At 37.5% G+C, this 22,572-nt stretch overlaps 1 protein-coding gene and 1 long non-coding RNA gene across 4 annotated transcripts; both read left to right on the top strand.

The window, feature by feature from the left end:
- Positions 1–4,868: 4,868 nt before the first annotated feature.
- Positions 4,869–5,475, top strand: LOC126601599 (uncharacterized). Of its 2 annotated transcripts, none has more exons than XR_007615769.1 (3): positions 4,869–5,032; positions 5,127–5,236; positions 5,355–5,475. It is a non-coding gene; the product is annotated as an uncharacterized LOC126601599 (long non-coding RNA). The 2 variants fall into 2 exon arrangements; XR_007615768.1 differs by having other exon boundaries at positions 5,361–5,475.
- A 5,102-nt stretch (positions 5,476–10,577) lies between these two features.
- Positions 10,578–18,755, top strand: LOC126601664 (uncharacterized). Of its 2 annotated transcripts, none has more exons than XM_050268406.1 (5): positions 10,578–10,642; positions 11,448–11,510; positions 11,827–13,271; positions 17,711–17,792; positions 18,598–18,755. In XM_050268406.1, the coding sequence occupies exons 3-5, from the start codon at positions 11,831–11,833 to the stop codon at positions 18,602–18,604; spliced, it is 1,530 nt and encodes a 509-aa protein (XP_050124363.1). In that variant the 5' UTR covers positions 10,578–10,642; positions 11,448–11,510; positions 11,827–11,830; the 3' UTR covers positions 18,605–18,755. The 2 variants fall into 2 exon arrangements, with proteins under 2 accessions (XP_050124363.1, XP_050124364.1); XM_050268407.1 differs by having other exon boundaries at positions 17,726–17,792.
- The last annotated feature ends 3,817 nt before the right edge of the window (positions 18,756–22,572 follow it).

Consider the following 22,572-nt stretch of genomic DNA (forward strand, 5'->3'; position numbering starts at 1 on the left):
TAGTCTACATAATTTTTTTTAAATGTTACATTAGGAAAAAAATTATCCTAAATTCATTCTTAACTAATCTCAGGCTAAAAATTTAACCCAAAATGGTTGGAGGAGAAAAATTGTTTCTGGATTAAAAATTTTAGATTTTAACCCAAAGGTAGGAGATGGTCTAAGGGGGAGGTGGTGGACTTAGTCTCACAATGATCTAGTAATAATGTGGTTCAAATTCGCCTTTCATCAGAATCGAACCCAAAACCTCTCAGTTACACTTACAAGTGAATAAGAATACCACTAGACCGTAATACTAAGTGTCAAACCACCAGTTCTAGTTAAAGTTGAATTTTGAAATTGAAAATTTCTTCTTCATACCAAAACCTTAACCCTAGTCTAGGTTGGAGAATTTTGAAACCGAAGCCTCAACCCTAGTTTAGGTTTTTACTATGATGAGTTTTTATTTTTATTTTTTTAAAAGGGACTAGTTGGTGGCTTTGCAACTCTAGTCTACTGATCACTTTCATATAGAATTACCAAAGACAGAAGCCTTAACAACCCTAGCCTAGGTCATTCTCTTATCAGATGTCACTTTCATATATATGCTGACATGCATATATACGCTCCAATACTACATGAACTCAACGACAAAATAAACTAAGACATAAATCGAACTTGGAAGGGAGTGGCTGTGAATATGCATGTAAGAGGCTCGATCAGTAGTACTGATCATGAGGATCAGACCGCTGGAGTTATGTTAGACCGCACCACCAATCGGTGTGGATTAAATTTTGGGTTGGAGCTCTAGGTTTTCTGCTAAATAATGTGCCATCATATTGTTTCACATTCTTCCAATATTTTTGTTCCCACATGTTACCTTTTAGTAAGAGTTTTATATATGCAAATATTAGTATTTTCTTTTAGAAAAACGAAATGATGGCCAAAATCGACTTAAGCATCAGCATAAAAATTTACGTCTCTAAAAATGTGTTTAAATAGAATTACAAGCAAAAGATTTGGCTAGATGGATAATATCTCCATACAAATTGAGTCCTAATCCTCTGAGGAACTTGGCATTTCCCATTTAAGCAGCTAATAAGGATGAAAAAGTCCACAAGGAAGTTTTTGGAACCTAGCAGCACGCCTAGCTTGGACTAATCCCAGTCTCAAAGCAGCAATTGTTTTTTTTGTGTCAAACATAAGCTTTGTTCATAGAAGAAAATGTTACAAGTGATAAACTTATAGAAAAGCTTCAAGTGGCCAAGTGGACAAAGAAACCTAAGCAAGGGACATGGTGACCAACTAGACTTCATTTGCTTAAGCAAGTAGTCAATCAACCTTACCAATCCGCCGTTCGGGTCATCCGATATGCGATCAGTACCAACAAAACACATGGTGTTCTGCTTGGTTAGCGCAAGCAATAGCCATTAGGATAAAATATTTGTAGTGTAGGTACCATTTATTGATATTTTCATTCAAAAATCAAAAGTAGATATAATCAGTTGAATTATATAGTAAAATTGGCTAGTTCTGTATAGTAAAATTGGATCATAACATACAACTATGTCTAATTTTTGGATAGGGGAGGGGAGCTTTGCTCAAGGTTGAGCTTAGCTTTAGTTAATACAACCACCTATACTTACCTTTAATCAAATCCAACAAAGCAAACTGAATTTTCACTCATATATGTTCTATTTTTCTCATTATAATTAAGCTAACTGATAATATATTTATTTGTTACATTAGAGCGTTTCAAATCTTGTACTTAACTTACACTCTTATCATTTTATATTCACTCTCACCATCGAGTTAAACCCAAGTAGTGTAAGAAATTCTTTATTATCACATAAAATCCCAGCTAATTATTACTAATTGACTATTAATAAGAAATCACAATTACGGAGAATAAAGGAAAATCAAATGAAAAGACTTGTGATGGGCACATGGATATATTATTCTAGGAATCCAGGAGCTTGGATGTTATTTTATTCTTCTGAAACAATTTGAGCCAGCCACGTACAGTGCATATGCTCCACAAAAGATTATGGAGTGTGATATCCACACACCCCTTTTTACTTCTCCCACACCTTTTTGATTTTCGGCCGTCGGATTGGATGAATTGAAGAAGATTAATGGACAGAAATTAACAAGGGGTGTGTAAGAAGTAAAAAGAGGTGTGTGGATAGCACACCCCAAGATTATTGAGAGATGAAGGCCACATTATGCCAAATTCAATTAATGTCACATTAAACACATTTTACTTTCTCTTATACCAATCAATTTCTCTAGTAATCTATTTAATATCGTTTTTATTTGAATGACTTGTACGTGTATGTGTATATATATGTCATCTTTTGAGTGATGAATCATAAACAAGAATAGTGCTTGTGTTCCCAATGACGGAATCTATGTGATGCCCCACTTACTATTAACGTATCCTCAACGTACGAACATTATAATCAAAATTGTTCATATTCTTTATCATCATTTAAATATCATATCTGCAAAAAATTATTCATTTTAATAACGTGTAGCCATCCATATATGCCAATCCCATAATTTATATATTTAAAACAAGATTTGTATATATAAACAAAATCATTCGCATGTCTAGGTCATTTTTTTTAACAAACGATATTATTTACAGTAAGAGGAATGAGGGTGGGTTAAACCTCACAATGGGCTAGCAATAATATGATTCAAATTCACATTTGACGATAATCAAACCTAAGACCTCTTAATTACAAGTGAAGAAGAATACTATTAGACCGTAGTGCTACGTGGCGTGTCTAGGTGTCAAAACTTGTTTTTATATTATACAAAATCGTCGACAACCATAGGGCAAGACCAAATCAGAGGGAAACATATATAAATGTTAATGGTAAATTGTACCAAAGCTCTTGACATAAATAGAAGTTTAGAACGTAGAATCTAGTTCCAAGTTACGAGTCGAGAGTGATATAAGCCATATAAAATCTTCTCAGCAGCAAAGCTCTTGACATGATTAGAAGTTTAGAACGTAGAATCTAATTCCAAGTTATGAGTTGAGAGTGATATAAGCCATATAAAATCCTCTCAGCAGCATCATCATCATCAATGAGTGGGGACTCGCATCGAATAAGAGGAAAGCGTCCCCGAAGCTCATGGAAATTTTGTTTCACATGCGAATCATTCTTCTTTCTTCGTTCATTGTGCCTTTTTATTTTTACTTTTATTTTTCTACAGAGACAATTCGTGAATCTGTATTAATAGTAATACTGGATGCAGAGATAATTTGAAAGTTAGGGTTTGCATGCTGTTGGCCCATGAATTTTTTATTTTTTCAGTTAGTCTATGATACTCTTTAGAGAAAAAAGAAAAGAAAAGAAAGTACCGGTACTTTTTAATTTGAACAATGCTTTTGTAATGCAATCACGTCAATGTAAAAAAGTTTACTTTAATGGTGTAAAAGGATGTCGACAACGTAAATGCTAACCTTATTATGGTAATAACAATGTTGTTCTAAATCATTCACTATAACATTTTTGTTATTATACATGTAACGTTTTGGACTGTGAACTTTGATGATTAATATAGTTTAAACTTATATTTTTGTTATTCAAACGTTGAACTCTTAACTTCATGTTGTGATGCTGTTAAACGTGAAAGTAGAGAATTCAAAAATAAATAACAATAAAAGATAATTGTATTATAATCACTAATAATTTTATTAAACAAAAAGTACCATTACTTTAAGGTACCGTAGCGTTTTTTTTCCTTTTTTGTTGTTAAAGAAAGAGGAAAGCAAGGCTCGTTATGGGCTTTGCATTGATTCCAAACGGTTGAGAGTTGCAAACAAATAAATACAAACTAAACCACCAAAATGATCATGACTTATGTGGTGCATGGCAAAGTGACTTGTCAATGTTGCACAACTAATACATATATAATAAAACAGATTTTGACGAGGAAATCCAAACTTTTCCATAGATGCCGTGCATTAGGGTTAATGTGGGTAGGTTTGAGTTTGTTCAGCTATGTATATATTAATTCTCTTCTATATATCTAACACTACACACGCAATTATATCATGGAAAAATTAGGTTCACATCCTTATTTTTAAGGAAAACTAATGAAAAAGGTTTGAAAACTTTGAGTTTTAATGATAAGGACAAAATAAAGGGTAAAGTGAATAGTACCAGGATTGACTTTTTAGTGTAAAAATGTGGTTTTTCGTTAAAGTGAACAGTACCGGGAGCTTTTCGTTAAAGTTCCCTTATTTTTATTACTTCATTGATTAAAATCATATTCATTTTTCAATTTTTGATCAAAGTTCTTGGGTATTAATAACATTATTAATTATTTGAATAATAAAATATTTTTATTTTTAAATATATTCCTTTAATGTTAAAAATGTTACAATTAGTATATTTATATTTATTGCTAAATTTTTTATCATATATTTTTATTTTTTGTTTGTACCTACTTTTAATTTGCAAATAATTTTTAATTTGTACCAATTTTCTTTTAATTTTTAATTTGTACCCATATATTAGTTTCTTTTTGTGCTCATATTTTTAAAGTTTTATTTGTGTTTGTACCCATGTGTATACCGTCACGTGATATTGTATATTTAATCAATGATATAAAAATTACATACGGTATATTTATGTTTTATGCCTAAACTTTGAATCATATATTTATATTTTTAGTTTGTATTGTCACAGCCCGTCCCGAATAACTAATTTTCGTTGATGTGAAATGATAATTTCGCCCTTGGACGTTAAAGTGCGTGGTGTGTGATTTGATTTGAAATTGGATTAATTGAGTTTCCCTAAGTTTTTGGAACCACTTAGGAACTAAGAAACTTTGGTTTGATTGAATGTTGTCTAGTTGTGGACCACACACATCACCTCTCTCTTCTCTCTCTTCTTCCCATGCTCTTTCTCTCTCTCCCTCTCGGCATTATGTACGGACAACACCAAAACCCGTTGAATCGTGACAGATCGAGGACGTTGAAGGTACCATCGTGTTCCTTGCAAGTTCAGGAACACATCTAGACCATTTTCAGGTAAGGACAGCTTCGTTTTCACGTCGAAACCATAACCCCGATTTGGGGTACTGTTCATGCAAACGTTAAATCTCATGTTTTTGGAAATTTCAAGCTTGTAGGAAGCTTAGTGAGGTCCCAAGGAAGCTCGGAGTGCTTCGTTTGAAGGTTTTGGACGTCGGGATCGTGTGGACGAAGTTTGGCCGGTTTTCTTGGAATTCTCCGGTGAGATTCCGTGACTTTTAGAACTTTAAATTATTATGATCGTGTTCTACAAGTTAAAAGCTTCAATTTGATATAAAATATGTGAAAAATTGTGCAAAAACGAGTGAGAAATTGGCAGTTGCAGGTCTGCCCAGAATCCAGTGCCGGTGACACAGTTCCGGCGTCTGGAGGTTGAAGGTGATGCGCGTGGGGACGCGTGAGGCCGTGCCTTTCCCGGCACGTGAGGGTGCGTGATCCATAGGAAAATTATTCTAAAAATATCACGATGTTCATGAGGTTGTGTAGGTCACGTTGGTATATTCAAATACCAAAAATTGAGCAATGTATGAGAAGTTATTAGCTAGTCTTGTCTATGTGCTTTAAAATAACGTTTTTATAGTTAATTCGCATATAGGTGAGACTTATTCCGAGGACGAGCGTATCCAGGGACGACTCGGGGGTTACGACTCGTCAACATATCAGTGAGTGAGCTTTTGTTTTCAGTATATACTTATATACTTAATATATTTCCCAGAAATGCGTTTTAAGGAAAGTATGCCTTAAATTTATATGCCAAATACTTTTATATCCTGAACATACATTCCATGGTTGTATATATATATATATATTTATATGGTGCTGTGGAGGCACAGGTAAGTTACGTTTGGTTATGTAAATCATCGATGATGTGATATGTGATTAAATAATGTTGAGCTCATAAAACTGCACCTAGGGTGAAAATGATTTAGCCAGATATGAGAAGTACATGCTTGTTTATTTACGTCACCTCCTGCACTATATGCTCATATTGGATCCAACTTAAGTGCACAGTCTTGTCGTACAGACCTTATTCATAGTTCCGACTCGTAGGTGACTAGCGATTTATCGCCCGGCTATTATGAGAGAATAGAGTTGAGTATAATTATATTACACCCAATCTTGTCGTACAAACCCTGTCTAGGGGTTCCGACTTATGTGTAGTATATTGCCGTATAGGTCATAGTAGTGACTCCGGCTAGATTGAGTTTGAGCTATGAATTCAGCCATACAAACTACCATAGAAGTTCCGGCTAACATATCATATTTCTATGAAATTATTATTACATGGATTGTTTACTTTGTTACATTTTGGCATGGCATACATATGAAAATGATTATGTGAAGCATGAACTGAATTGATATGATTTCAGATATATATATATATATATATATATATATATATATATATATATGTATATGCTTATATTTTGATTCTGGGAAAATTATACATGTTTTACAGCGAGAGGTTAGTATATTGATAAATGAAATGATTTTGTAAAACATTTATTTTTGCCCACTCACGTTTTCTGTTTTGCGCCCCTTCAGGTTCTAAGTAAGTTTGTTGTTGGTAGCTCGGGATCGTTGGCAGTTCTGACCTATTTGATTAATAGTAGGACATTCTTGGTACTGTGTAACTAGTACTTGTCCTACTGGACTGCACCTGAACTTTTTATGCTCTAATTATGAGTGTTTACGGTTATAACTAACGCCTATCACTTCCTGCTAATAGTGCACTCTAGAAATGTGGTTTTTAATTATTCATATATTTTTTATCTTTATTGCTTCCGCATTGTGCACATGGCTACCTCACTCTCACGTGACGGCCAGCATGTCTTGACCTTGGTCGGGGTGTGTCATGTACCCACTTTTAAAGTTTTAATTATTTATGCATAAATATATATTTATATTTATGTTTTGTGCCCATATTTTTTAAAGTTTTATTTGTGTTTGTACCCATATGTATATCGTCACGTGACATTGTATATTTAATCAATGATAGAAAAATTACATATGGTATATTTATATTTTATACCTAAACTTTGTATCATATATTTATATTTTTAGTTTGTACTCACTTTTAATTTGCAACATTTTTTTTAAAATTTGTATTATTTTCTTTTTAGTTTTATTTTGTACCCATGTATTAATTTCTTTTAGCGCCTATATTTTAAAAAAATCATTTGTATTCATAATTTTTAATCTTTTATCTGTACCCTAATTTATTTCTAATGTACCCATTTTTTTTATTAATGTACCACTTTGTTATATGTGAAATGTACCAATTTTTTGAACACTATGGATACATTCTTTTGCCATTTATTATGGGAGTTTTAACCAAAAGTCTGCGGTACTGTTCACTTTAACGAAAAACCATATTTTTACACGAAAAAGTCAAATCTGGTACTATTCACTTTACCCTTTATTTTGTCATTATCGTTAAAACTCAAAGTTTTCAAACCATTTTCATTAGTTTTCCTATTCATTATTTCTTATTTTTACATAATTTTTATCCATTTATTCAATCAAAATGTTTGAATTTTTTTATTGTAACTGTTTCTAATAGTATTATAATTAGGGATTTTAAATTTATAGGATTATAAATCTCATAAAATATTAAATAATTAATGTCAAAACTATAAAACTATAAATATTAATAGTAATATAATGAAATGTACAAAATCAAGGAACATTGATCAAACTTTGAATACTATTAAGATTTTAATCAAAGAATGTTAAAAATTAGAGACCACATCCAAAATATCTCTTACATTATTTACAGTGCCCAAATGCCAAAGGACCCGCCTCAGCTGCCAGCCCTGCCTGGCCTCATGGCGGCGTGGTCCAAATATTAATCCACCGCCTCTCTCAAATCATGTTTCATTTGGTATCCGCCGACATTACTGTTTTCATAGCCTACCTATATATACGTAGAAGGAAGGAACTAAGTGAGCCCTCAAGCTAGCTTTGATCAATTACCTGGTTATCATTGATCATGAAAAAATGGATGAGAATCTCATGGTTACCGTTCACATGTCGTCCAAATCACAAGAAACAAACGTTTTACCTTTTCAAATCAATGTGAACAAATTGGATTTATTTTGATCCGGTTCCATATAAGTGTAATTTATGCCCAATAATGTGGGTAACTGTGAAATTGACAGAAATGCTTTGACAGAAATGTCTTCTGAACAATTTTTGTAACCCAATAATACTTAGCAAATATTATATTGGGGTGTGATATCTACACACCCATATTTTACTTCTCATACACTTTTTTAATTTTCGACCGTCAGATCAGATGAATTGAAGAAAATCAACGGACAGAAATTATCAAGGGGTGTGTGAGAAGTAAAATGGGGTGTGTGGATAGCACACCCCATTATATTTACCTTCATTGATAACATTTAAAAATATCGTCTGTAAATTATTATTTCAATTATTGGAATGATATAAGGACTTTAAAAATTAAAATATGGAAATGTATGATAAATGTACCTATAATGGTGTTTAATTGTCAAAAAAAAAAGAAAATTATGACAATTTTTTTTTTAATTTTCATGTTGTTAAAAAACATGTAGACAGGTGAAAAAAGGGTAATGGTAAAAAAAAAAAGATAAACGGGTTAAAAAGGATAAATGGGTAAACGAGTATTAAACTGTTACAGTTAAATGGGTATGCGGTTATGAGTATGGTTAACCGTTTATAAACGGGTATGAGTATGGGTATAACCGTTTATGCAATTACCTAGCGGGTAAACGGTTATGTGGGTATGAGTATAAACGGTTATGGGTAAATAACCGTGGTTACCCGCCCGCCATAACCGTTGCTCATCCCTAATCATAACCATATCCTTTGTTTGGAGATATTGTTCATAATCTTATCTTGTACAAGTGTAATTTATCAACTCTTTCATTCATCCATATCAAAATAAAAAGAATAGTACACCTCGTAAAATTTGTTCTTCATACCCATAAAATTATCTGTTTGGTTAGGGAGCTATCCCGGACTCTAAGGCCATCTCCAACAAAATGGTTCAGAGGGCCAGAGGGTCAAAAATAGCACGAAAATCGTCTCCAACTGAGGGCCAGGCCAGAGGGCTTGTGGGCCCCATTGGACAAATAAAGGCCAAACGGTCAACCGGCTAGCCCAACCCAGCCAGCCCCGGGCCAGACCAAAAATTTGAATGCAATGGCTAGCTGACGCCAGCTAGCCGTTATATTTTATATCTTTTTGGGCCAAATTTTTTTTAAAAATATTTAATTATAGGCCCGAAGGTGATTTATTCAAAGCTAGGCGTTGGGATATGGCTTTTATAAGCATGTTTGGTTACTCAAATCTCTCCCACCCACTTCCTTTTTTTTTTCTTTTCTACTTCCTCTCCCACAGCCGATGTGGGACTCTCCCACCCACTTCCCTTTTTTTTAATACTCTAAACAAAACCTCTCACATTTGACTTGAAATATATAAGTTGTATTTTTTTTAATTTTAGTTGTAGTTTTTAAATTTAAATCATAAATTATGTTTGGCCCTTTATGTCACAGCCCGTCCCGGAGGTACTTTTGACGGGAATGTGAAATGACAGAATTGCCCTTATTGGACATTAAGGTACGTAGGTACATAGCGTTATTTTGAAAATAGCATTGGTTGGATGGGATTTTATTGGAAATTGATTTTTGGTATGTTTGGTTAGGATGAAATGGAGGGTGTGGATTAATTTGGACCACACATGACCTTCCTCTCTCCCTCTTCCTTCCCCGTGCTTTCCCTGTCTCTGTCTCTCTCGAACTCACACCCACACACACCCATATCGTACGGACCACCACCAAAACCCTTCAAAACTCGACGGATCGAGGCAAATAAGGTATGCATCTTCATCCTTTCGTCGTCCTGAGTTCATTGGTGCTAGTTTTAGGAAGTGAAACCTTCGATTTCATGTGAATCCCGAACCTCCACTTTCGAGGTACTGTTCATGCGAACGTAAAATGTTGTGTTTCAGGAGGTTTCAAGCTTGTGGTGAGCTTTAGGAGGTCCTAAGGAAGCTCGGGGACATTCGTTGGAGAGTTTTGGACGTCGGGATCGTAGGTTTCAAGTTTGGCCGAATCTTTGGTTTTTGCAGGGTGAGATTTCGTAGTTTTTAGGCCCTAAAACTAGTCCAACGTGATTGTACACTCTTAGGGCTTCAATTCGGTATAAAATACGAAGAAAATAGGTGAAAAACGAAGGAGAATAGTGAGTTTGAAAATCGGCCGGAGTTCGGCCGGAGTCCGGCCACCGGAGAACCAGTCCGGCGAGACCTGCGAAGAAGACGACACGTGCGCTGCACGTGCTGCGCGTGGCCAGCGCGTGGACCCGTGCCACGTGTGGCGCGTGGGGGCGCGTGGGGCTTCCAAAAATTTTTCTAAAAATTTCTCGACGCTCGTGACGTCGAGTAGGTCGATGTGGTATATTCATATACCAAAATTGAGCATCGTATGAGAAGTTATTTCGAATTATTGGTGATATGCTTAAAATTAATGTTTTTATAGTTGTTTCGCATATAGGTGAGACGTATCCCGAGGACGACCGCATCCAGGGACGCCACGGGGGTTACGACCCGTCGACTTATCAGTGAGTGGGCAGTTTTGTTTTCGTATTACCTATATGCTATTGTTTTCCCAGAAAATGCATTTATATGAGAAAACGTTTTTAAAATGCCATGCATAGAATTATTTGGAAAAGGTGAATTTCACATGAGTTATATGATTGATATATGATGCATACATGTTGCATGGTGCTGTGGAGGCACAGGTAAGTCAGGTGAGTTCATTTATTCATTGAATTGTTGTTGTTGAGATGTGTTGAGCTCATAATCTGCACCCTAGGTGTTAGTGCTTATATTATTCACCACACCGCACGCTCGCCTTGGATCCAAGTAGGTGGATGTCGTACAGACCATGTGAGGGTTCCGACATGCTAGTCGTACAGATCACTAGGCGTGATTCCGACTAGTGGGTGACCTTAGTTATGCGCGCTGATGATATGATGAGAGAAGCACTAGAGCGTATTTTTACACCTTTCATCGTATAGACTACCTTACGTAGTTCCGAGTGATGTGCAGAGTAGGGCCGTATAGGTCACTGTGGTGACTCCGGCTTAGTGAGATATTGAGCTATTGAATTAATCGTATAGGACCAACTGCAGGGTCTCCGATTGATTCCTTATTTCACCTGATTTATATTTTGATTTATGGCATGGCATGTTTCTTGAAAATGTTAAAGATTTGAGATTTAAGTTTTGAGATTTTATATGGTTATATATATTTCTGGGAAAGTATACAGGTTTTTACGGCGAGGGGATATAATTGTTTTAATGAAATGTTTTGGAAAACTAATTTGTTTTACTGACCCACTCATTTTGTTTTGCGCCCCTCCAGGTTCTAGTTTAGCGGTGGTTGGCTCACGAGGTCCTTTCCGGCTTTCTGACAGATTTGGGACATGTAGGACTCACCTGAGGGTGATGTATTCTTATTTTAGTCCTACTTGACTGCAGATAACCTATGCTCTGAACTTATGTGTTTACTTGTAAACTCGTCCGGTTATGTCCGTATGTGGTTATGTTGAATTTGGTTTGAAATTCTGTTGATTTATGTTGCTTTTCCGCTTCCGTGTTGTGCTTATGGTTACGTCACGCCCACGTGACGGCCAGCACACCTGGATCCTCCGGATCGGGGTGTGTCAGTTTGGTATCAGAGCCTAGGTTGCAGTCCTGTAAATTTGTTAATGTCTTAACGATCTTTTGATGTTTTCTGTCAGAATCATGCCGCCTCGTAGAGAGCGTAGAGAGTCCCGCCGTACTTCTGAACCTAATTTCCCGGATATTACTCAGTTAGGGGAAGCGATGGCCCAGGCTTTACAGAATGTGATTCGTCCTCCCCCTCCTCCGAGGACACCTCTGGAGACCATGTACAACTTGAAGTTAGATCGGTTTATGGGTAATGAAAGTCATGAGGGGGCAGAGAAATGGCTTGATCATATTGAGAAAACTTTCCAGGTGATGCAGAGTCAGGGGAATCTCCCTGCTAATAGGTGGGTGGAGACCACCACTTGGTTTCTGGGTCGTGAACCAGCAGCATGGTGGATGAATCAGGCTAGGTATATGTCACCTGAGACGGCAGCCGACTGGAAAGTGTTCAAAGAGCATTTTATGAAGAGATTTGTCCCTCCTGAGTATATTGACCGTAAGAAGCAGGAATTCACCAGGTTGAAACAGAGAAATATGTCGGCACATGAGTATTATAGAAAGTTTACTGATTTGTCTCGTTATGACACTGATACAGCTGGTAATCAGGGAGAGATGCTTCGACGTTTCAAGTTGGGATCTAAGAAGAAGTGGCGTACCTTTGCCAATGCACTCCCCTGCGCTGATTATCATGAATATTTCGAGATTCTGGTTAGGATGGAGGACTCTGATAATCTCCCTGACAGTGAGGATGACGAGGACAAGAATGAGGGTCAGAAGAAGAATGACAAAGGTAAGGGTATTTCTATTCCTGGACCTCGACAGACTCAGAGTTTTAAGAAGAGTGGAGCGAGTTCGAGTTCTTCTAGTGGGGGATATAGTTTTACTGGCCCGAGGAGAGGTGGTGGAAGATTTTCTGGTGGACCCAGATTTCAGGGTCAGAGGGATGCTGGTGGATCTGGCGCTCCATGGTGCCGCCGTTGTAACTCCCGTCACCATGGTGAGTGTAGGAGAGGTTCTGGGGCTTGTTTTACGTGTGGGCAGATGGGACATCGGGCTTCTCAGTGCCCCCAGGGTCAGCAGAGACCGCAGCAGACTAATATGCCACCTCCAGCACCAGTTCAGCAGAGTTTTGGACCGGGTGGTTATGGCCAGCCGAGTCGTGGTGGTGCCTACCACTATCAGGGGGATGCTGCTCCGTATGCTTCCGGACCTTATCAGTATTCTCAGGAGCCTTATCCTCAGGCAGGGTATTCTCAGGATTTTAGAGGTTATTCTTCTTATTCCTCTATGCCAGCTGGTGGATCGCAGTGGCATCAGGGAGGCCAGCCCCGTCAGGGGGAAGTTGCTACTGGTGGTGCAGGATCATCCAGGCAGCCTAGTCAGCCAGGCCAGGGACGTAATCCTCAGGGACGAGGTAATCAGGGCAATAGAGGCCGAGGTGGACGACAGCAGGCTCAAGGGCGAATTAATCATATTTCTTTGCAGGAGGCTCAGAACCATCCAGACTTGATTATGGGTACGTTGAATGTTCTTGGTCATTTTGCTAAGGTTTTGATTGATTGTGGTGCTACGCACTCTGTGATTTCTCATACGTTTGCTCAAATAACCCAACCTCACCCTTCACCTCTAGGATTTGATTTAGAGTTTGCCATGCCTAGAGGAGATAAATGTATTGTGGATAGTGTGTATCTGGGGTGTCCAGTGATGGTTGAGGGCGTGATTATGTCCGCTGATCTTATTCCGTTAGATATTGTGGATTTTGATGTGATTTTAGGGGCCGATTGGTTACACCATAATCGTGCCCATATTGATTGTTATGGTAAATCAGTTACTTTTTATCGTCCTAGATTACCCGAGGTTACTTTTGAGGGCGAGAGAAGTGGGGTGAGACATGGAGTTATTTCTGCCATAAGGGCGAGGAAATTATTATCGAAGGGTTGTCAGGGATATTTGGCACATGTGGTATTAAATGATGTTGCTCCTACTAGTATAGAAGAAGTTGGTGTGGTCAGACATTATCCGGATGTTTTCCCTGATGATTTGCCGGGATTGCCGCCAGACAGAGAGGTGGAATTCTCTATTGATTTGCTTCCAGGTACGGACCCTATATCTCTGACTCCTTATAGAATGGCTCCTGCTGAGTTGAGGGAATTAAAAATCCAGTTGCAAGAATTACTTGATAAAGGTTTTATTCAACCTAGTTCTTCACCTTGGGGTGCCCCAGTATTATTTGTGAAGAAGAAGGATGGAACTCTTCGATTGTGTATTGATTATAGACAATTGAACCGGGTAACGATTAAAAACCGTTATCCATTGCCTCGCATTGATGATTTGTTCGATCAGCTGAAAGGTGCGTGTGTATTTTCTAAGATTGATTTGAGATCTGGGTATTATCAATTGAAGATTAAAGAAGATGATGTACCTAAGACGGCTTTCCGAACTCGGTACGGACATTATGAATTTTCGGTTATGCCGTTTGGGTTGACTAATGCACCTGCAGCTTTTATGAGATTAATGAATGAGGTATTCCAGAAATATCTTGATAAATTTGTTATTGTTTTTATTGATGATATTCTGGTATACTCTAAGTCCCAAGCAGATCATATCCGACACCTTAATTTGGTGTTAAGGAAATTAAGGGAGCATCAGTTGTATGCCAAGTTCAGTAAATGTCAGTTTTGGTTGACTGAAGTGGCATTTTTGGGGCATGTTGTATCAGCTCAAGGTATTCAAGTTGATCCTCAAAAGATTGCAGCAGTGGAGAATTGGGAGCAACCTCGAACCGTCACGGAGGTACGAAGTTTTCTTGGCTTAGCAGGTTATTATCGACGGTTCGTTCAGGATTTCTCTATGATTGCTTTACCGTTGACAAAGTTGACCAGGAAGGATGTTAAATTTGAGTGGGATGAGAATTGTGAGCGGAGTTTTCAGCAATTAAAGTATTGCCTCACTCATGCACCGGTGTTGGTACTTCCCGACGATAGCGGTAATTTTGAGATATATAGTGATGCTTCATTAAATGGTTTGGGATGTGTTTTGATGCAGCATAATAAGGTGATTGCATATGCTTCTAGGCAGTTGAAAAATCATGAAAGGAACTATCCTACTCACGATCTTGAATTGGCAGCAATTGTTTTTGCTTTAAAAATTTGGAGGCATTATTTGTATGGTGAGAAGTGTAAGATCTTCACTGATCACAAGAGTCTTCAATATTTGTTTACTCAGCATGATCTTAATCTTCGTCAGCGAAGGTGGATGGAATTGTTAAGTGATTATGATTGTTCTATTGAATACCATCCAGGTCGTGCTAATGTAGTAGCGGATGCGCTGAGTAGGAAACCTCAAGGTAGACTTAATGCCCTATATGCTAGTCGTGTTCCTCTTCTTGCTGAACTGAGGGCAACTGGAGTAAGATTGGAGTGGGAGAATCAAGGTGGAGCTTTTCTTGCTAGTTTTCAAGTCAGGCCAGTTTTGGTGGATCGTATTCTTGCAGTTCAGATGGTGAATGAAGAAATTCAGGAGTTGGTTCAGTTAAGAAGTGAAGGGAAAAAGAAAGACCTCAGAATTCGGGAATCAGATGGTATGCTCATGCAAGAAAACAGAATGTATGTTCCGAATAATGAGGAATTGAAGAAGGAAATTCTGGATGAAGCACATTGTTCAGCTTATGCGATGCATCCGGGAGGAACAAAAATGTATCATACCATTCGACCATTTTATTATTGGCCGGGTATGAAAAGAGAAATTGCAGAATATGTGAGCAGGTGTATTATTTGCCAGCAAGTGAAAGCAGAAAGGAAGAAGCCCTTTGGGCGAATGCAACCACTTCCCGTTCCCCAGTGGAAATGGGAAAATATAACCATGGATTTCGTGTATAAACTTCCTCGTACGCGAAATGGATTTGATGGTATTTGGGTGATTGTGGATCGACTCACCAAGTCTGCGCATTTCATTCCAGTGAGGGAGAAATACCCTCTGAATAAATTGGCTAAGTTGTTTATTTCGAAGATTGTCAAGTATCATGGAGTCCCAGTAAATATTATCTCCGATCGAGACCCGAGGTTTACTTCTAAATTTTGGGTGGCTTTTCAGGAAGCTCTGGGTACTCAATTACTGTATAGCACAGCTTATCATCCTCAAACTGATGGGCAATCAGAGAGGACCATTCAGACGTTGGAAGATATGTTGAGATCTTCGGTATTACAATTTGGTGATTCTTGGCATGATCGTCTGGACTTAATGGAGTTTGCTTATAATAACAGTTTTCACTCGAGCATTGGTATGTCCCCATTCGAGGCACTTTATGGTAGGGCGTGTCGAACGCCATTGTGTTGGTCTGAGGTTGGTGAACGGGTATTAGAAGGCCCTGAGATCGTGGATGAGACGACTCAAAATGTTCAGGTAATTAAGTCAAACCTGAAAGCAGCCCAGGATCAACATAAGAGTTTAGCGGATCGGCATACTACTGATCGAGTGTATGATGTGGGTGATTGGGTATTCTTGAAATTGTCGCCTTGGAGAGGTGTGGTACGATTTGGGAAAAGAGGGAAGCTAAGTCCGAGATATATTGGACCTTATGTGATCATTGAAAGAGTTGGTGAAGTTGCCTACCGGTTGGAACTGCCTCCGGAGTTATCTAAGGTCCATAATGTGTTCCACGTCTCTATGCTTCGGCATTATATTTCTGATCCTTCTCATGTGATCCCTCCTCAACCGTTAGAGATTAATCCGGATTTGACGTATGATGAGGAACCGGTCACTATCTTGGATTGGAAAGATAAGGTTCTAAGGAACAAGACGGTGAGTTTGGTCAAGGTGTTGTGGAGGAACCATTCTGCAGAGGAAGCTACTTGGGAGACGGAAGACCGGATGAGAGAGGTGTACCCAAGGTTATTTTACGAGTATTAATTGATTTATTTGGTTATGGGAATTTCGGGGACGAAATTCTATAAGGAGGGGAGATTGTCACAGCCCGTCCCGGAGGTACTTTTGACGGGAATGTGAAATGACAGAATTGCCCTTATTGGACATTAAGGTACGTAGGTACATAGCGTTATTTTGAAAATAGCATTGGTTGGATGGGATTTTATTGGAAATTGATTTTTGGTATGTTTGGTTAGGATGAAATGGAGGGTGTGGATTAATTTGGACCACACATGACCTTCCTCTCTCCCTCTTCCTTCCCCGTGCTTTCCCTGTCTCTGTCTCTCTCGAACTCACACCCACACACACCCATATCGTACGGACCACCACCAAAACCCTTCAAAACTCGACGGATCGAGGCAAATAAGGTATGCATCTTCATCCTTTCGTCGTCCTGAGTTCATTGGTGCTAGTTTTAGGAAGTGAAACCTTCGATTTCATGTGAATCCCGAACCTCCACTTTCGAGGTACTGTTCATGCGAACGTAAAATGTTGTGTTTCAGGAGGTTTCAAGCTTGTGGTGAGCTTTAGGAGGTCCTAAGGAAGCTCGGGGACATTCGTTGGAGAGTTTTGGACGTCGGGATCGTAGGTTTCAAGTTTGGCCGAATCTTTGGTTTTTGCAGGGTGAGATTTCGTAGTTTTTAGGCCCTAAAACTAGTCCAACGTGATTGTACACTCTTAGGGCTTCAATTCGGTATAAAATACGAAGAAAATAGGTGAAAAACGAAGGAGAATAGTGAGTTTGAAAATCGGCCGGAGTTCGGCCGGAGTCCGGCCACCGGAGAACCAGTCCGGCGAGACCTGCGAAGAAGACGACACGTGCGCTGCACGTGCTGCGCGTGGCCAGCGCGTGGACCCGTGCCACGTGTGGCGCGTGGGGGCGCGTGGGGCTTCCAAAAATTTTTCTAAAAATTTCTCGACGCTCGTGACGTCGAGTAGGTCGATGTGGTATATTCATATACCAAAATTGAGCATCGTATGAGAAGTTATTTCGAATTATTGGTGATATGCTTAAAATTAATGTTTTTATAGTTGTTTCGCATATAGGTGAGACGTATCCCGAGGACGACCGCATCCAGGGACGCCACGGGGGTTACGACCCGTCGACTTATCAGTGAGTGGGCAGTTTTGTTTTCGTATTACCTATATGCTATTGTTTTCCCAGAAAATGCATTTATATGAGAAAACGTTTTTAAAATGCCATGCATAGAATTATTTGGAAAAGGTGAATTTCACATGAGTTATATGATTGATATATGATGCATACATGTTGCATGGTGCTGTGGAGGCACAGGTAAGTCAGGTGAGTTCATTTATTCATTGAATTGTTGTTGTTGAGATGTGTTGAGCTCATAATCTGCACCCTAGGTGTTAGTGCTTATATTATTCACCACACCGCACGCTCGCCTTGGATCCAAGTAGGTGGATGTCGTACAGACCATGTGAGGGTTCCGACATGCTAGTCGTACAGATCACTAGGCGTGATTCCGACTAGTGGGTGACCTTAGTTATGCGCGCTGATGATATGATGAGAGAAGCACTAGAGCGTATTTTTACACCTTTCATCGTATAGACTACCTTACGTAGTTCCGAGTGATGTGCAGAGTAGGGCCGTATAGGTCACTGTGGTGACTCCGGCTTAGTGAGATATTGAGCTATTGAATTAATCGTATAGGACCAACTGCAGGGTCTCCGATTGATTCCTTATTTCACCTGATTTATATTTTGATTTATGGCATGGCATGTTTCTTGAAAATGTTAAAGATTTGAGATTTAAGTTTTGAGATTTTATATGGTTATATATATTTCTGGGAAAGTATACAGGTTTTTACGGCGAGGGGATATAATTGTTTTAATGAAATGTTTTGGAAAACTAATTTGTTTTACTGACCCACTCATTTTGTTTTGCGCCCCTCCAGGTTCTAGTTTAGCGGTGGTTGGCTCACGAGGTCCTTTCCGGCTTTCTGACAGATTTGGGACATGTAGGACTCACCTGAGGGTGATGTATTCTTATTTTAGTCCTACTTGACTGCAGATAACCTATGCTCTGAACTTATGTGTTTACTTGTAAACTCGTCCGGTTATGTCCGTATGTGGTTATGTTGAATTTGGTTTGAAATTCTGTTGATTTATGTTGCTTTTCCGCTTCCGTGTTGTGCTTATGGTTACGTCACGCCCACGTGACGGCCAGCACACCTGGATCCTCCGGATCGGGGTGTGTCACTTTAACCCTCGGTTGGAGATGGTTTTATGTGACAGGGCTAAAACGAGCCATATGGCTCTCAGTTGGAGATGGTAAGAAATATAGTCATGCACTGTTCATTAAAATATTAATTTCTTGAAGGGTCAGATGGCTAAAACGAGCCATTTGGGCAACCGTCGGTTGGAGATGGCCTAAATAGATAGATAAATTGAAAAGTCCATGTTTGACGAATTTTTTTAAAATTTTTTTAAAGAATTAAAGTTAAGAGTAGTGTAAAATAAATTTTGGGTATAAAATTCATAATCGCGCCGCCGGGGGGGGGGGAATTCGAACACAAAACTTTAAATGCATAGTCTTTTTTTTTTTAAAGAATTAAAGTTAAGAGTAGTGTAAAATAAATTTTGGGTATAAAATTCATAATCACGCCCCTCCGGGGGGAGGAATTCGAACACAAAACTTTAAATGCATAGTCTTTTTTTTTTTTTTTTTTAAAGAATTAAAGTTAAGAGTAGTGTAAAATAAATTTTGGGTATAAAATTCATAATCGCGCCCTCGGGGGGAGAAATTCGAACACAAAACTTTAAATGCATAGACAAACCCTCCTAACCTCTTAAATTACAAAACCAATTTAAATACAAATTTGGGTATAACTATTAACTAGGACTAGGGTTATCCGACTTGGTAATAAAACTTGAAAAAATAAGATAGGATTAGGATGAGACAGAAGACTACTGGAGATAATGCAAAAGTAAAAGTCCACTAAACAATGGTCCAATATATTGCATGGTTTTTAACAAACAGTTATATTTTGGGACAGTATTGACTTCATTAGACTCGAACAATTAATGTTGAGCTAATATTTTGTAAAAGATTTGTGAGCAGCCAGGAATGAATTACGGAAGAGAAATTTTATTTAAATCCATGTAACATATTTTTACATTCAATTTAAATTTTAAATGTTAATTGTCTTTTTTATACAATTGATAATTACCATCAAGTACAAGATGAAATTAATAATAAAACAAAAATTTATCAATAAACCCACACACTATAATTAAACTCTAGTATGACTTCTTGTTTATCCCTAATCATAACCATATCCTTTGTTTGGAGATATTGTTCATAATCTTATCTTGTACAAGTGTAATTTATCAACTCTTTCATTCATCCATATCAAAATAAAAAGAATAGTACACCTCGTAAAATTTGTTCTTCATACCCATAAAATTATCTGTTTGGTTAGGGAGCTATCCCGGACTCTAAGGCCATCTCCAACCGAATGGTTCAGAGGGCCAGAGAGTCAAAAATAGCACGAAAATCGTCTCCAACTGAGGGCCAGGCCAGAGGGCTTGTGGGCCCCATTGGACAAATAAAGGCCAAACGGTCAACCGGCTAGCCCAACCCAGCCAGCCCCGGGCCAGACCAAAAATTTGAATGCAATGGCTAGCTGACGTCAGCTAGCCGTTATATTTTATATCTTTTTGGGCCAAATTTTTTTTAAAAATATTTAATTATAGGCCCAAAGGTGATTTATTCAAAGCTAGGCGTTGGGATATGGCTTTTATAAGCATGTTTGATTACTCAAATCTCTCCCACCCACTTCCTTTTTTTTTTCTTTTCTACTTCCTCTCCCACAGCCGATGTGGGACTCTCCCACCCACTTCCCTTTTTTTTTAATACTCTAAACAAAACCTCTCACATTTGACTTGAAATATATAAGTTGTATTTTTTAAATTTTAGTTGTAGTTTTTAAATTTAAATCATAAATTATGTTTGGCCCTTTAACCCTCGGTTGGAGATGGTTTTATGTGACAGGGCTAAAACGAGCCCTATGACTCTCAGTTGGAGATGGTAAGAAATATAGTCATGCACTGTTCATTAAAATATTAATTTCTTGAAGGGTCAGATGGCTAAAACGAGCCATTTGGGCAACCTTCGGTTGGAGATGGCCTAAATAGATAGATAAATTGAAAAGTCCATGTTTGACGAAATTTTTTTTTTTAAAGAATTAAAGTTAAGAGTAGTGTAAAATAAATTTTGGGTATAAAATTCATAATCGCGACGCCGGGGGGGGGAATTCGAACACAAAACTTTAAATGCATAGTCTTTTTTTTTTTTAAGAATTAAAGTTAAGAGTAGTGTAAAATAAATTTTGGGTATAAAATTCATAATCGCGCCCCTCCGGGGGGAGGAATTCGAACACAAAATTTTAAATGCATAGTCTTTTTTTTTTTTTTTAAAGAATTAAAGTTAAGAGTAGTGTAAAATAAATTTTGGGTATAAAATTCATAATCGCGCCCCCGGGGGGAGAAATTCGAACACAAAACTTTAAATGCATAGACAAACCCTCCTAACCTCTTAAATTACAAAACCAATTTAAATACAAATTTGGGTATAACTATTAACTAGGACTAGGGTTATCCGACTTGGTAATAAAACTTGAAAAAATAAGATAGGATTAGGATGAGACAGAAGACTACTGGAGATAATGCAAAAGTAAAAGTCCACTAAACAATGGTCCAATATATTGCATGGTTTTTAACAAACAGTTATATTTTGGGACAGTATTGACTTCATTAGACTCGAACAATTAATGTTGAGCTAATATTTTGTAAAAGATTTGTGAGCAGCCAGGAATGAATTACGGAAGAGAAATTTTATTTAAATCCATGTAACATATTTTTACATCCAATTTAAATTTTGAATGTTAATTGTCTTTTTTATACAATTGATAATTACCATCAAGTACAAGATGAAATTAATAATAAAACAAAAATTTATCAATAAACCCACACACTATAATTAAACTCTCGTATGACTTCTTGTTTATCCTACGTTCATTCTGCCTAAAAACCTAATAACATTTATAGAGAAAAACAAATTTCTTTTTTACTGGATAGAATTTTGAAGTTTTGAATCCTCCAATTAAGGTGGGAATCAATTTATTAAAATTTTTTATTGGTTTGATTTCAATTTTTTTTAGAGTTTAGAAAATGAGTATTTGAATTTCAATTGTTTTTCGTCAATCCAGACTGGGCATAGTCTGAACTTTCTGCAACAGCCGTAAGCAGAAAAATTACGACTTTGTTGATGTTTGTGGGATTTTCTAAAGCAAATCTTTATGAATGTCGTGTTTGTTTCAATATTAAGTTTAACTATTGGCGTGTTTGTTTCAAATACAAAATTATTAGAGATTAATTCCAAGAGTTCGGACCAACCAGGTCCATTATCTCTAAACAATCACAATCTGAAGTCTTTGAGAAGACATAATTAATAGTTTGGAACTGCTTATCCAACAACCACCTATGAAATGAAAATGAAATCAAATACTGATCAAAACTAACTAAGATGAAAACTGGATGGGGCAATTAGAATGCAGAAGGTAGATTACCTCATCAGAATTACAACTTCTAATAAATTGGTTGGGGCAACAAGAAATCCGGAAGGTAGATAACCTCATCAAAATTACAACTTCTTGAAATATTTAAACGAATAATTAAATCACAGTTATAATCCAACAAACTGTAGAAAAAAATTAACCAGAACGTAAGGAAAAGATGAATTGCTTAATCCCAAATAATACGTTCCAGAATTAGGAGCACTTCGAATTTTTGTGAAAACAATTAATCAAACAAACAACGACAACTTACGCTAACAGTGGAGTCGTTCTTTTTTGAAAGAACAAAAATTT

This window comes from Malus sylvestris, chromosome 15, assembly GCF_916048215.2.
Source record: "Malus sylvestris chromosome 15, drMalSylv7.2, whole genome shotgun sequence".
Classification (NCBI taxonomy): domain Eukaryota; kingdom Viridiplantae; phylum Streptophyta; class Magnoliopsida; order Rosales; family Rosaceae; genus Malus; species Malus sylvestris.

Excerpts from the sequence above, each read along its gene's own strand:
- LOC126601664 (XM_050268406.1), top strand. The coding sequence starts at position 11,831 with ATGCCGCCTCGTAGAGAGCGTAGAGAGTCCCGCCGTACTTCTGAACCT. Across the intron at positions 13,272-17,710 it reads CCATCCAGACTTGATTATGG|TTGTTTCGCATATAGGTGAG; the intron begins GTACGTTGAATG and ends ATGTTTTTATAG.